This window comes from Ochotona curzoniae, unplaced genomic scaffold (genome assembly GCF_017591425.1).
Source record: "Ochotona curzoniae isolate NIBS_2020 unplaced genomic scaffold, NIBS_Ocur_1.0 contig_2723, whole genome shotgun sequence".
NCBI classification, from domain to species: Eukaryota; Metazoa; Chordata; class Mammalia; order Lagomorpha; family Ochotonidae; genus Ochotona; species Ochotona curzoniae.
Window position 1 is genome coordinate 7,134,620 of NW_024465573.1, and position 16,665 is coordinate 7,151,284.

At 38.3% G+C, this 16,665-nt stretch overlaps 1 protein-coding gene across 3 annotated transcripts in view; it reads right to left on the reverse strand.

Moving 5' to 3' along the window:
- CCDC82 (coiled-coil domain containing 82) overlaps nt 1-16,665 on the reverse strand; it is a 56,392-nt gene that overhangs the window by 13,414 nt on the left and 26,313 nt on the right. For all 3 annotated transcript variants that reach the window (XM_040976843.1, XM_040976842.1, XM_040976844.1), the window contains exons 3-5: nt 15,861-16,062; nt 10,330-10,422; nt 8,989-9,113 (exon numbers count right to left, since the gene is read on the reverse strand). In XM_040976843.1, the coding sequence (XP_040832777.1) occupies nt 8,989-9,113; nt 10,330-10,422; nt 15,861-16,062 (420 nt within the window). The remainder of the gene's footprint in view (nt 1-8,988; nt 9,114-10,329; nt 10,423-15,860; nt 16,063-16,665) is intronic.

Genomic DNA, 16,665 nt, shown 5'->3' on the forward strand with positions numbered 1-16,665 from the left:
GTGGGAGACCCAGGAAAGGCTCCTGGCTTCAAATTGGCTCAGCTCCAGCCACTGCAGCCGCTTGGGAAGTAAATTAGCAGATGGAGGATCTTTCCCTCTGTTTCTCCTCTTTGTAAATCTGCCTTTCCAATAAAAATAAATATTTTTTAAAAAAGAAACTATGTCCTTAAGATATACAGATGGCTTAACTTGTTACACCACAATGCTGATCTTTGAAACTCTATCATAACTTAGCCTTCTCTCGCTAATTGATCAAATAGGTCAATACTAAAGAGACTTTGGAGAAAAGCAATTCAGTTGACATGAATGAGGCAACTAATTAAGTGTTGTAAGAATTTTAAGGAACTTGAATGTCTACTATGTTTCTACTTTTCCTTTAAATCATCAGAACAAATATTGCTAAAGCTAGGAGGCAGGACCTTAAATATAATACAGTATATCCAACTGCATTAAGAATCACAAAACATTTAGAGTTAACACAGAATCTAATTAACCTCACAAATTGAAAAAAATGCTTGTCTAAATGTATAAAACTACAAAATATTGATGTGGACACAGATGTCAACATTACCTAGGGGCATGTTTTATGGAAATCAAGAGTTCTTGTAACAACAGGTATTTCATGAAAACACTGCATTCCGTATCTCTCCTCTTGAAGAAGTACAATATAAAGCCATGTCACTGCCAATACTGTATGAAGGAGAACCTTGGTGTTGACACTTTGATCTTACTTGTAGTGTGAGCAGGGGGCAGGGTGTAAAACATTGCCATTTCTAATTACTCGCACCCATCTCAAGGTCTCCACATAACTACTTGGGAGAAAGCACTATCATTCATTCATTCATTCATTCATTCATTCATTTATTTTTATTGGAAAGACAGATTTACAGGGAGGAGAGACAGAAAGCTCTTCTGTCCCCTGGTTCACACTCCCAAAGTGGCTGGCTAGAGCTGAGCCAATCTAAAGCCAGGAACCAGGAGCTTATTCTAGGTCTCCCACACATAGGAGCAACGACCCAAGGCTTTGCTCCATCCTCTACTGTTTTCCCAGGTCACAAGCAGAGAGCTGGATGGAAAGCGAAGCAGCTGAAACACAAACCATCACCCACACTGGAGCTCCGTGGTTGCAAGGCAAGGATTTAACCACTGAGCCTTCATGCCAGGTCCAAGGCATCATCTTGATAAGCTTAGTTAAGGCTGCTGCTGATGGTGCATGTATTATTAGGGGAATTCATCTGAGGGATAAATCTATGATTCTTGCTGAGTCTGCATATGGTTTGTAATTTGGCAAGGGACAGAGCTCTCAGCTAAGCCTAAAGGGCACTGAACTCAACTCTATCACAGGCTATAATATTCAAACTGTCAACACAAACCCTGAAAGGCAGCAGGCTCTGGGAAGGCAATATGACTCCCTATAAAGAATACAATAGCATCTCAATATTGGAATGTGAAGACAAACAGACTAATGAAATGGTTGAAATGAATTCAAAAGAATGATAAGTTTATTTAAAACCAATGAGAAGCAAACTTTTGAGTTAAGGAAATCCATATATGATATGGATTAAAAATTTTGTCAGGGCCCAGTATGATAGCATAGCAGTTAAAGTCCTTGACTTAAATGTGCTGGGATCCCATAGGGGCACTGGTTCTAATCCCAGAGGCGCCGCTTCCCATCCAGCTCCCTGCTTGTGGCCTGGGAAAGCAATCTAGAACAGCCTAAAGCCTTGGGACTCTGTAACAGCGTCGGAGACCCAGAAGCCTGGCTACGGGTTTCGGATTGGCGAGGCTCCAGCCGTTGCAGCTGCTTGGGGAGTGAACCATCAGATGGAAGATCTTCCTCTCTGTCTCTCCTCCTTGCTGTATATCTACCTTTCCAATAAAAATAAATCTTTTTTAAAAATTTGTCAGGAGATAGAGATACTAAAGAGAAATCACTCTGAAACACTAAAAATCAAGAATTCAGTGTGCTTAAAAAAAAACACAGTGGAAAGCTTTAAAAACAGACAATGAGGCAGAAAAAAGCTAACCAAGCTAGAACACAATTTTTTAGAAATATCTCAGACAAAAAAGGAAGAAAATAGAAAAACTGAAAATAGTGTCCAAGACTTATACAATATTATGTGACAACAAAAACATATGTGTCTCAGGAGTTCCTGAAGGTGCAGAGAGAATAGACTTGATGGTCTACTCACTGTAATAATAGCAGAAAACTTCCCTAGTTTAGAGAAAGTGGCATCCAAACGCAGTAAGCACACAGAGCTTCTCATGGACATGGCTGGAAAAATCTTCCCAATGTATTATACTCAAACTTTTAGTAACAAAAACATAAAGAAGAGATCCTAAAATGTGCATGAGAGAAAAACTAGACTGGTAGCTGATTTCTCATCAGAACCTGTATAGGATAGGAGAGAATAGAAAGACACAGTCCAAATCCTAAAATTGAAAACTGTCACCTTGGAATACCTCAAAAAGATCATTTACAAAGGAAGGTGAAATAAATACCTTCCAAACAAACAGAAATTGAAAGTTTGTCAATGAAGTAGTCACAGGATATGGTTAAGAACTTGCATTTTCTAACATATTGGTTACTTGATACCATGTCAATTAACTCCATAATGTTGTAAATTGTTGATGTTATATTGTGGCTTTTAATTGGTTAGGATGATATTCTGCCAGCTCTGCCTTCAGACCAGAGATGGTCTCCCCAAGTAACTGTTGAATGTATAATGGACAATAAGATGCTGGACTCTTTGCTTGGTATATGCTTGTAATGAAAGAATCTTGACTGGATTTAACTGTAATACTGCAACAAGGTGGAGGAATCCACCATGGGGGGGAAAGTACGGGGAGGGGTTGGGAGAATCCCAGAGCCTATGAAACTGTGTCACAAAATGAAATGTAATTAATTTAAAATTAATTAATTAATTAAAAAAAGAGTTTGTCATCACTCATCCAACCTTACAGATGATACTTAAAATGTGGTATACAGTGAAACAGACAGTCATCAGTATGAAACAATAAGGCAAAAAATCTCCTATTAAAGGAGAAACCGAAGGAAATCCAAAGCAAACAATATGGGAAAATGGCAGGATAAATGACACCAGATGAGGTAAATCAATAATTATCTTGACTGTAAATCATGTTAATTTTTCAATGAAAAGATACAGACTAACTGAATGAAATAAAAGGAAAAACTCATCTATTGTTTGCCTTCAAGAAACATACCTTACCAATGAAGATACACATAGACTAAAAGTAAAACTATGGAAAAAGATATTCCATGCCAACGAAAAGCAAGGAAAAGCAATAGTTGTCCTCCTAATATTCAGCAAAATAAGCATTAACAAAATAATTGTTAAAAGAAGGGCAAAGTAATGATGAAGGGATTTATTCAACCAAAAGATGTTACCATAGTAAATGTGTATGTACTCCAAGCGTGGATCCGTGGCTATTTAAAACAAATGTTAGTGGATCTAAAGGAAGATACACTCTAACACAACAATAATGGGGGACTTCAATAGCCCCCACTTTCATCAGGGAATTGATCATATATACAAAAAAGCCACATGGCTAATGTACACTGTAGAACATACAGATCTTATGTTTCATCCTACAGTTGCAGAATACACATAGTTTTCACCAGTTCATGTTACTTTCTCTCAGATGGAACATGTGGTAGGCCCTCAAGCAGGTCTCAACAAATTCAAAAAAACTGAAACTATATTGCATATGTTTTCTGGCCACAATGAAATGAAACTGGATATTGACAACTTAAGAAGCTCTATAACATACAAACACATGGAGACTAAAACAAATGCTCCTGAGTGAACAGTGAGTCATAGAATAAATTAAAAGGTAAATTTAAAAAAAATCCTTAAAACCAATGAAGGTGAAAATAAAGCATATAAATATTTATGAGATAGAGTAAAAGCAGTGTTAAAAAAGTTTATAACAATTAGTATCTACACCAAGAAATTATAAAGGCATCAAATAAATGACCTAGAAACACATCTGAAGGGCCTAGAAAGCAAGAATGAACCAAACACCAAATTAGAAACAAAAAAGAAAAATTAAAATTAGAGAATGAGCAAAATTGAAACCAATAATACTACAGGAAATCAGTGAACTGAAGAACTGGTGTTTGAAACAATAAACAAACTTTAAACACCCCTGATGCAACTAACCAAAACTGAAACAAAATTAAAAATAAAAAAAAACAAAGGGGGAGAAAAAGACCCAAATTAATAAAATCAGAGATGAAAAAGATGTTACAATAGATACCACAGAAGCATCGGGAATTACTATAAATAGCTATATGCCAACTGGAAAATCTTAAAAGAAACAGATTACTTGGCTGAATTAGTCTACTGAAGATGAGCCATAAAGACACAGAAAACCTAAAATAAACCAGTAACAGTGACCCTCCCAGCAAAGAAAAACCCAGGACCAGATGACTTCACTACTAAATTCTACCACATTTTAAAGGAAGAATTCATTCCAATTATTCTCAAACTATTCAAAACAATTACAAGGGAAGGAATCCACTCAAACTAATTTTTGAGTATCATTTTATTTCAAAACCAGAAAAAGACGTTACAAAGAGCAATATAAATATAATATAAACCAATATCTGTGATTAACACAGATGTAAAATTACTCAACAGAATACTATGTCATTTCCCAGACCAAGTGAGATTTATCCCTGTTATTCAAGGATGGTTCATTATATGCAAATCAAAAAAATGTGAGACACCACAATAACAAGCTGACCAAAATTAACTCATCAGAGAAAGAATTGGGTAAAGTACAACATTCCTTCTTGACAAAAACCTGAAGTAAACTGATATGGTAAAAACATTCCTCATTCAACCAAGGTAATATATGAAAACCCATTTCCAGCATGATAATGAATGGTGAAAAGTTAGTGGCTTTTCCACTGAGATCCGGAAGCAGACAGGGATGCCCACTCTCACCACTGCTATTCAGTACAGTCCTGGAAGGTTTAGCCAGAGCCATTATGTCAGATAAAGAAATCAAAGTGACAAAAATTGTAAAGTAAGTTCTTCATGCTTTGAGATGGCATGATGGGGAAAGCAAAGGACTTTACTAAAGGATTATTGGAACTATAAGAGAATAGTATTAGTAAAGCTGCAAGGCATAAAATCAACACACAAAAATTAATAGCTTTAACCAAACAACCAAAAATGAGAATCTCTACCCTTGCCTATGCCAACAGTGTCAGGATCCATGGAAAGAGCAGAAAGGTGGAACCATTACTCTTTCATATTGAATTTTAAGTGGCTATTCTGTCATGATGCTCTTTTTAATACAGCTGAGGGGTTATTTTGTTCATCCTCTTAAGGAATAGCTCTTATCTGGATCTGTACTTTTTTGGCTTTAAATCCAATTAATTTAGCAGTGAATTTGACCTTTTCCCATTTCCTATTCCTTTGTATCTTTTTCAATTAATAGATCATTCATATGAGACATTTTGATTGTTTGAAGGCACATGATGTTGTAAATGTCCCTTTCAACACTGTTTTTGCTACATCTCATGGGCACTGATGTTCTTGCTTTTATTGTTATTTGTTCAGGACCTCGTGGGTCATGCAGTAGCATTTTTACAAGAAGGATCTTGATTTTCTTTTTCACCACTTTAACAACACATTGGTCATTCTGTAGCATGTTATTTACCTTCATGTTAATATAAATTTCCCATTTCTTTCTCTCCCTTGTGGACTGTGTTTTTGGTTCTGCATTTAAGGAGATGTATAAGAGAAATACTGTAACGTAGACTGACATGTCCAGATGTGGAGACTTAATGCAGTATGCACCCCTACACATCCAGACCAAACAAGGACTCCCACTGAAACTGTTGAATATATCCTGACAGCAGGATGCTGGATATTCTGACATTGTCTGACACTGTCAGGAAACACTTCAACAATGGGATGATGGACTTATGACTGTTAATAAAATATTATCCATCATAATTCTAGAGGGAGAATCAATAGAGTGGAGGGCACTTGAGGATGGGGATGGGAAATTCCAAAGCCTATAGAACTGTATCATAAAATAATAATAATAATAATGTTTTTTTACCAAAAAAAATGTCATGGCTGAGAAAAAACTTCTAAGATTAGTCCAATTCACAAAAGCCACAAAAAAATTTTTTTTTAAAGCTTGGAATAAATTTAACCAAGAATGTGAGGAGGTCTCTACAATAAAAATTATGAAACACTTTATAAAGAAATAGAATAAGATCCCAGACATGGAAAAATATGACATATTTGTGGATTGGTAGAATTAATATAGTGAAAAATGTCCATATTACCAAAAGTGATGTATAGATTCAAAGCAATAACAATCAAAATACCTATAATATTCTTCCCAGATCTAGAAAAAATTATGCTAAAATTCATATGGAAATACAAGAGACCCTGAAGAGGTAAAGCAATCTTAAATAACAAAAGCAAAGCTGGAGCTATCACAATATTAAACTTCAAAACAAATTACACTGCAACAGTAATCAAAATATCCTGGTACTAGCATAAATACACAAAGTTCAGTGGAACCGAACAGAAATTCCAGAAAGGACACCATATATCTACAGACAACTGATATTTTTTAGCTTTTATTTAATTTTTATTGGAAACGCAGATATACAGAGAGAAGCAGAGGCAGAGAGGAAGATCTTCCATCCACTTTTCCAAGCGGCCACAACGGCTGGAGCTGAGCCAATCCAAAACCAGAGGCCAGGAGCTTCTTCCGGGTCTTCCATGTGAGAGCAGGGTCCCAAGGCTTGGGCCATCTTGGACTCCTTTCCCAGGCCACAAGCAGGGAACTGGATGGGAAGCGGGCCATTGGGACATGAACCAGTGCCTATATGGGATGCCAGCATGTGCAAGGTGAGGACTTCAGTCACTAGGCTAGAACACTGTGCCAGGACCAGCCAACTGATTTTTGATAAGTGAACCAAAATCAATCCAGGGAGAAAGGATAATCTTTTCAACAAATGGGTCTGGGGAAATTGAATCTGTACTTGGAGCAGTAAGAAATAAAACTCCTACTTTACAGTTTATACACAAATCAACTTGTAATGGAGTAAGTATTTAAATCTATGATCTGATACATTTCTAGAGGAAAACATTGGAAATACACTGCAAGGCACAGGCAAAGACTTCTTGAAAAAAAACCCAAGATCACAAATAATGAAAGCACAAGTAAACAAATGAGATTACATCAAGCCAGGTATTCTCTGCATTGGTCAATAAAGTGAAAAGGGAGCCAACAGAATGCGAGAAAATATTTGAAAACTACACAACTGGATATGGATCCGTATCCAGGGTTAATAAAGAACTCATGAAACTCAACAATAGCATAACAAACAATCCAGTTAATAAATAGGCAAAACATACGAATAGGCATTTTTCAAAAAATGAAATCCAAATGGCTAATGTATAAATAAAATCTCCAGCTATAAAGGAAATGCAAATAAAAACTACAATGAGGTTCCTTTTCAACCTGTGTACATACAGAAATCAGAAAATAATAACTGCTGGCAAGAATATAGGAAAAACATACCCTAATCCATTGTTGGTGGGAATGTAAACTAGTGAAACCATTATGGAAGACAGTGTGGAATTTTCTCAGATCTCTGAATATATATCTACCATATGATCCAGCCATCCCACTCCTGATACTATATTCAAACAAAACACAATGAACATATGAGTGTTATCTGTACCCCCATGTTAACATCAGCACAAATCACCATAGCAAAGATGTGGAATCAACCCAGATACCCATAAACCGATGACTGAAAAAAGAAAATGTGGTATATATATATCCCCCATGCAATCCTACTCAGCCATAAGAAAGAATGAAACTAAATGAATCCAACTGGAAACTACCATGCCTAGTCTCTAAAAGAAAAATATGGTATTTTCCCCTGATTTGTGGTAACTAATATGCAAAATGAACACAAGTAACGTACCCGAGTAAAGCTAATAGTTTGAGTTTACTGTTTACGGCCATTTTCTGTACTGTTAGGGAACAACGACTTTTCTATTTACTAGTTGTTGAATTCTCTAATTTGCTGAGGGAGGGTTAAGCTTGTGGTTATAAATTAAACTGAAAGTGTGTCAATTTAAAAGTTAAAAGGAAAAAATAAAGAAAATAGCAAGGAGGATGAGAGCATTGGCAGGAGAGGGTAGAGTAGCAAATATTATGCCCTTAAACCTATGTATATGAAATACATGAAACTTGTTTACCTTATATAAATAGACACACTTAAAAAAAAAGACTTATGATGTATCGTAACATAGTAAGGATCCAGTAAGGAAACTTTTTTGACCATGGAACTCTGTTTTCTGAAAAAATCAACAATCCTGTGAGACAATCTTCTCATTTTAAGAGAGAGATTAGGACCTGGTATGGTAGCCTTGTGGCTAAAATTCTCGCCTTGAATGCACTGGGGTCCCATAGGGGCACTGGTTCTAATCCAGGCAACCTCGTTCCCATCCAGCTCCCTGCTTGTGGCCTGGGAAAGCAATCTAGAACAGCCCAAAGCCTTGGGACCCTGTACCCACATGGGAGTCTTGGAAGAAGGTCCTGGCTCTTGCTTTCGGATCGCCTCAGCTCAGGCCATTGCAGTCACTTGGGGAGTGAATCATCAGATACAGTAAGTTTCTCTCTGCCTTTCCTCCTCTCTGTATATCTGACTTTCCAATAAAAATGAATAAATCTTTTTTTTAAAAGCAGGTGAAATCCTGGAGTTTTTCTAAAGTTACTCAGGATTTAAATTGCTTAAATATTGGAGAGATATAGTCATTATGGACAATTACATAATAATAGCAGTTAGAAGGAGAGAGAAACAAGCTGATACAGAGATGTGGCAACAGTTTGTAAGGCTGACTGGATGCCGAAATCCTGAATATTATGATGCTCCCAAATCCCCACTAGTGATTAAAAACCAAAACTCTATACCTTATATCGTTCGTTGCAACGACTTCTAGAAAATAAACTCTCTAGACGAGGTTGAATAAGACGGTCATCCAAATAACAAAGAGAGGTCAACATATATTTTGCATATGATTTTCGTTGCTTGTCAGCTGTTTAGGGATCAATAACAAATAATACTTTGTGATCATCATGAACTATTTAATCAGTTGCATGAACTATTTAAACTATTTAAACTTAGGACTCTACCTACATAGTTTTAGGAAGTTGCTTGATTGGTTGGAAATATTTCAAAATAACAAAGGTTAAAAAAAAAACATTCCATTAGAACATCGGGGGAAGGAAATAATTTGCAATTCTCAAAAACACAAGCAAGGGAGGTGGAAGGGAGGGAAGATTCATTATGACCTTATAATGGTATTGTATACCTAAAATGCACTTGTTTTGTACAAGAATTTTTTAAAGATTCAAGTCCTCCTTGTAAACATTAAACTTTAGCATTGTTTTCTGATAGTAAAAAGAGCCAGAGAAAACGCTTGTCAAACATTTTTTTCCTACACAAAACTGACACAAATAAATAACCACTTCATTCCAGATCTAACTCAATGCTTTGAGTAGGCTTTCAAGGTCCCTGTGCTACTGGATCCATTCTACTCATGCCAATAGAGTAGGGATTTGAGAAATGTTTGTTCAATAAATGGAAAATGAAATATTATTTTGACATTTAGGTATTTAATACATTTTTTGTACAGTATTTGTAGCCTGCTAAATGTCTGAATCTGTGCTAGATGCGAAAGACAAACACACAGAGACATATGAGACAGCTCTTCCTACACTCTGGTAAGGGTAAAAAGTGAAAACTCATTGTTGATATAACATGTAAGCTACCCATATCACCATACTGTAGGTTATAAGTAATAATGAGAAAGTGATAACATCATATAGCTTTTGCAACAGAGATGTTTTTAAATTTACCTAGAAAATCGAGGGTAAAAGAGATTGTATTCAGAAGACCACAAGTGTTAAGCCACGTAGCTTTCATTGAAATGCAAAGAGCTTAGAGACACTGGAAGAGCACATATGCACAGGGGCATTATTTTATATGTCTTGCATTGTCAAATGTATTATAAAATCTTTCATGGCACGGACCTGTCACATAATTATACGTCACAAAATAATAACCACTATCAAGTTTTACTGTGTGAATTGAATTTTTTATACCTGATTTTGGATGAAGGTATTAAGAACTGATCTCCTTGGTTTTACTTATTTTACCCAGTTTTAAAATTGAGATTGCTTAATAACTGAAAAATTGCAACAGTTGTTCCATTAACACTGTTAACTTACCACACCACACTACTGACTTACCATACAATGTATCCAGAAAATTTTTATCTAAAGCATTGGTCAGAAGTGCCTTCACAACTCTTTCAAAGTGAGTATGGCGATCACAAAAAGAATCTGAAATTAATTTTTTTAAATTACAATGTGACAAATTCAACAGTTTCTAAATACAACAGGTTCTTTTTCCAAATTCTAAAAAAAAGATACTATATAAACAGAATAGCTTATTATCCAAATTTTTTAGTTGTCTATGATTTATGTAATTATTGAGAAAATCTCTACTTTCTAGAGTTAATGTCCTCTAACCCAAAGATTTTATTTATTTTATAAAATCATCACTTCCAAAGTTAAGGGTGAACTTTTCAGAGAATATTAACAGACATGTGGTCAGTCTAAAGCAAAAAGAAAATGGGGACATCCTGTAAAACTCAGTATCATTTCTTGTATACCTAAGTTCAACTACTAGCTTGGTAATAGGAGTAAGCAAGAAAGAAAATCTCCTAAGATGGTCTATTCTGTAAAACACACTACGCAGGCAATGGTCCAAGAAGCTGCTATCCTCCCCTGGACACAATGACCACAAAACAACAACAAACTTCATCTCCCTTCTTTCTGTCCCTAGTTGGGGATTTTTCACAAAAAATTATGAATCCTGTCTTCTCTTTTACATACTACATTTAAAGGCCTGCTTTCCCATTAATATATAATACTGCATATAAAATCATCCATTCTGACAGACCAGGCAGGGGTTAAGAGAGAAAGCCCCTGCTTTGTTCATTACTTTGGGGTCAGGGTTTACTATGACTGTGAAAACAGCAAACACGATTGCCTCCTTGATCCAAACGGTCACATCACAACCCTGCTGCAGGTCTCCGTGCACACAGTTTGAAGGATGCCCTTGTACCTCAGGAAACGAGAAGGATTTCTACGAAGCACTGCAGAAGATGTCATTAACATCCATGTGTGGCTGCTGAGTTTCCCTCTGGTTAAAGCTCAAAAATAAAATGGAATTGAACATGAACTTCTATTTTGCTTGATAAAATACTGATGATATTGTTTTCCAGACTTTAAGGAAACTATTTTTGAGAGACAGAGAGACAAAAAGGCATTCACTGGCTCACTCTCCAAATGTCAGGCAAAGGTGAAGTGTGTTCCTGAGTGGAATCAGCAGCCAGGAATGGAATTCTGGTCACGCACGATAATGGCGGGAACTCAATCACTTGATCCATTACAGCTGCCTGCCAGAGTTTGCACTGGATGGGTGGGTGAGGGGTGGGGGTGAAGCAGTAACAGGAACTGAACCAAGACAACTTAACACTGTAATAGACACTTGTTAACAGAGAAGAACTTCCAATACCTATTTTTTTCTTTAAAAAGATTTATTTATTTTTATTGGAAAGTCAGATATACAGAGAGGAGGAGAGATACAGAGGAAGATCTTCCGTCCAATGATTCATTCCCCAAGTGGCCACAAGGGCCAGAACTGACCCAATCTGAAGCCAGGATCCAGGATCCAGGAGCTTCTTCCGTGTCTCTCACACGGGTGAAGGGTCCCAGGACTTTGGGCCGTCCTGGACTGCTTTCCCAGGCCACAAGCAGGGAGCTGGATGGAAAGTGAGACTGACAGGATTACAACCAGAGTCTATATGCGATCCTGGCACATACAAGACAAGAACTTTAGCCACTAGGCTACCATGCTGGGTTCCACACACATTGCCTAAGAACACTTTATTCTCTCCTATTTTTCCTTTTTCTTTCCCCTGAGACAACATATTTTAAATTTACATTATGGTCAAATTTTATTTACTACATTAATTTTATTTTTCTTGTGCTTTTTGAAGTATCCTCATATTTCAAGGCCCTTGAGAGAGTATCTTTAGGATTGGGAGGAAAAGAGCAGGGCACAAATAAAACCCCCCCTGGGGAGGAGTTCTGTCCCTGCTGTATAACTCCTCTCCTATCAACGTGTACTAATACCTCCTCAAAAGTGAGGAAGACCCTTGTTTCACTACGCTTAGATGGACAGATAAGAATGGTGGCATTATGTTACTGGCATTCAAATGGAAGATAGTAATAACAGGAGGGCTTTGCAATGGCTCCATAAGCTAATCCTCCACCAGCAAGAATGGCACCCCATGTGGGCATAAGTTTGTGCCCCAGCACCCTGACTTGCAATCCAACTCCCTGCTTATGTATGACCTGGGAAAGCAGCGGAGGATGGTGCAAGTCCTTGGGCTACTGTGCTCAAGTGAAAGACCTCGAAGCCTGCTGGGTTTACATTAGCTCAGCTCTAGACATTTTGGTCATTTGGAGGGTGGAAGATCCAAATGGGTGGAAGATCTTTCCCTCTCTGTCTCTCCTTTGATTTGTATATCAGCCTTTCAAGTAACAATAAATATATTTTTTAAAGATAGTAGTAATAGCCTGAGTGAGCAAGTGTATGCCACACGTAATTCTAAGCCCTTGACTTTCTTCGTTTTCACAAATTTTCAGGCACTATTACTACATTTAACTTTTGGTTAAGAACATTAAAATACAGAAAATATGAAAAACTTAGCTAAAACCACAAGCCAGTAAGTGACGGTATTAGGGATAAAATCCAGGCAATCTTACACTATATTTCATCTTATGCCTTTGTTATGAATGGTACTCAGATTTGATATGGTATTTCAGAACATACAAATTGTGCTTGGAAGAAAAGCAGCTGTAAAAGAAATAATTCATCAAAGTTAAGAAAACAACACTCTCCATTATAAGGTAATTTACTAAAGGTCCTAAAATGGTAATGACCAGATTTTGACCTTGAACTTTTTCAATGCATAAGCTCTCTGGGGTATATTCTAGGAACACTTTTCAAACATTTCCCCCAGGATTACTTTAAAAAAAAAAATTGTTAGGATGGTCCCTGTGCAGTAGCCTAGTGGTTAAAGTCCTCACTTTGCGTGTGCCTGGATCCCATATGGGTGCTGGTTCTAATCCTGGCAGTATCGCGTCCTATCCAGCTTCCCACTTGTGGCCTGGGAAAGCAGTCAAGGATGGCACAAAGCCTTGGGACCCTGTACCCACGTGGGATCCTGCACTCATGTGGCAGACCTGGTGGAGGCTCCTAGCTCCTGGCTTTGTATCAGCTGTTTCAGCCACTGAGGCCACTTGCAGAATGAATCAGTGGATGGAAGATTTTCCTCTCTCTCTCTCTCTCTCTCTCTCTCCTCTTCTCTGTATATCTGACTTTCCAACAAAAATAAATAAAAATTTTAAAAATGTAGGAGAAAATCAACAATACCAGAGGCCTGGGGATCTGGACAGGTAAGTAGGGCCTGAGACTGGCATGCCACCCTGCCCAAAGACCGGGCTAGGGGATCCAAGCACCTGCAGGCAAGGGGGTTGTGGCCTGCTCAGGGAAGGAGAAACGGGGGTGTGTGGGAGGTAGGATCACTGAGGAAGTATGCTGCAGGTGACAAATAACTTCTGGTGGATTTCCACCGACCAGGCTACTGTACTTGCAAGTAAGCAAGGGAACTGACACAGGGTGATTTGGAGGAGGGAAACTGGAGGATTTTCTGGGTCAGACCAATGCACCTGCCAGGACAAGATATGCCATGCCTGGACCAGGCTGCAGTATCCAATGGCAAGGGCCAAGCTAAGGTTAGGCTATGCCAAGCTGGGTCAGAGCTACCGCCAACATGTGCAAGAACTGTGGCTGGGAGCAGGCATGGTAGGGGAGCTAAGAGGACATTCCTGCTGTGCTGTAATAAACCATAAGAATAGGGGTAGGTGGAAATAAACATGGCTACATCCCTTGATGTGTGTGGGCTGGGTATGGGGATGCCCCACACTAGACTAAGGCTCTGGTACCTGCAGACATCCTTGAAAGCCAGAGTGGAAGTGGGATGGGCTGAGCTAGGTTGTGGCAATAGCTCATCCAGGTCTGGGGTGGGTCAAGTAGGGCTGGGTGAAGCACTCACCAGCGAGAACCAGAACGGGAGTGGGCTGGTCTGCAAAGGCCATGATACCCACAGGTGAATATCAGGCCTGGAGGTGGGCCAAGTCAGGCTGAGCCAAACACACACCAGTGTACTGAGATCTGTGACCGGGAGTTAATCTGATAGGACAGCTGGGGGAACTCACCTATTAAGACGCAGCCCTGGCTGTTAAGCGTTAGAACTAAAGGTGGGAGCAGTCCAGTACAAGCTGGGCTACAGTACCCACTCGCATACATGTGGGTCAGGTTTGGAAGTGGGCCAGACTGGGCTAATCTGCAACACTCAACTGGCAGTGCAAAAGTCAGGAAGGGGTCCACACCAGGCCATGCCAGGCCAGGCTGGCATGCAACACTTGCCAGTTCTTATTAGGGCCAGGAACTGGAGGCTAGCCAGACTGGGCTAGGCCGCAGCACCTGTTGGCAAAAGCTGCAGTGAGATGTACCATGCCACACTGGGCCACAGCACCCACCAGCACATGCAAGACTCTAGACCAGGAGCAAATCTGGTTGGGGGGCTGGAGGTTCCCCCTATTAGGCCACTGCTTCTACTGGTGAGCATAACAGTGGAGCTCTAGAGTGGACTCTGTCAGCCAATGGATCTTGGAAGGATTTTCTCAATCTTGGATCAGTGAAATCAACAGCATCTTGGAATTCGCAAAGCTAGTCAAGCAATACACTTGGAACATTCTTCTCCACACTGGGGTTTCTAAGATGATACAAAGTGGACATCCCCATCCTGGCTACCAAAGTAGTTTGGCAGCTGGGACCAGATCCCTTCCTCTACCTTCTCCACTCCCTCCCCCACCCCATCCCCAATGCTTGAGAAAAGGGGGGAAGGAAAATTGAAAGTATTTGCCCCACTCACTTCCCCCCATACCATGACCCTCCTCCGCTCAATTCAATACTCCTAATGGAACTGCATTCTTGTCAACTATGTGAACAAGATCAATAACAACATAAAACTAAAAAATAAAATTCATCTAATAAAAAGATAAATCTTATCAAATATATATTTATTGAAAAACAACTTCTTGTATTATGTAAATGGCCTTTCAGAAACATTTCTATCTCTCCACTTATTCAAGCTTTCTATCTCAAAAGTTTATTTTTGTAACTATGAACTCATGGTTTTCTTTTTCAGATTAGGTCTAGGAATTTTATTTTTGCCCAGTGTAAATGGAATGTTTTCTGATTATAATTCCTAAGAGATTATTGCTAGTATAAAAGAATAGATTGAGTTCAACATATGATGAATCTGGTCATTTTTGCAAGACCTTTTATCAGTTTGGATACGAGGGGGAGATGAGCTTCATCTGACACTACAGAGCTGGAGAAATTTCACTAGATCGGTGGATGCAAAAGACCAAGTATGATGTTGTCTAGTGTTACTAAAAATAGCATTTAGAATAGCAAACAGTGCAACATGGCAACTATCAAGCTAACAAAGCTATTTGAAAATAGGACTACAGTACCTAATGATCAATCTGGAATGTGGTATTAAAAGCTGACTTGATACCTGGTTTAATACTACCTTTAAAACAATTATAAAACATTATCTTGATATTTAACTTACAAAAATTATTCGATTCTATTAATTCCAGTTGTGATTGAGTCAATCCTTTTTCTGGCTGGTTTTTATTCTCTTCATCATCTTCCTCTTCTTGAACTACGAAGTCATCTATTATATAATCATCTCCATCTTCATTATATTCATAACTGTCTTCCTTATCATTATCATCTGTATCAGTGCTTGAGCAAGATTCCTTTTCTGAGTCCTAATTAAATAAAAATAACCAGTAAATAATGCCTTTAAAGTGGTCAGTATGTAGTAATATAATCTTTTAGTGCAGTATTATAGATTACATATTAAAGCATAAAAACAAAAAAAATTAGCTTTATACTTGAAGGTTAAAAAAACAGAATTTTCTCGTGTTAAATGTTGAATGAGCATTTAGCTATGTGACATAAAATACTTAAAATGATCATTAAAATGTAAGAAGTTAAAACAGCAGGTATACAAAGCAACATACACTCTTTCAGCTTTAAAAAATGATGCACTGGGGCCAGTGCTGTGGTGTAGTTGATAAGCCTCTGCCTGTGGTGACAGCAGCTGTTTTGGTTCTTGGCTGCTCCACTTCTGATCCAGCTTCCTGCCTGTGACCTGGGAAAGCAGCAGAGGATGACCTAAGTCCTTGGACCCCTGTATCCACTTTGGGGACATATATTAAGCTCCTGCCTCCTGGGCTTCAGATTGGCCGAGCTCCAGTTGTTGCTGCTATTTGGGGAGTGACCCAGCAGATTGAATCTCTCTCTCTCTAGCTTTCCAATTAAAAAAATCCATATTTAGTTAAATAAAGTTAAAAGTGATGAACTGAGGC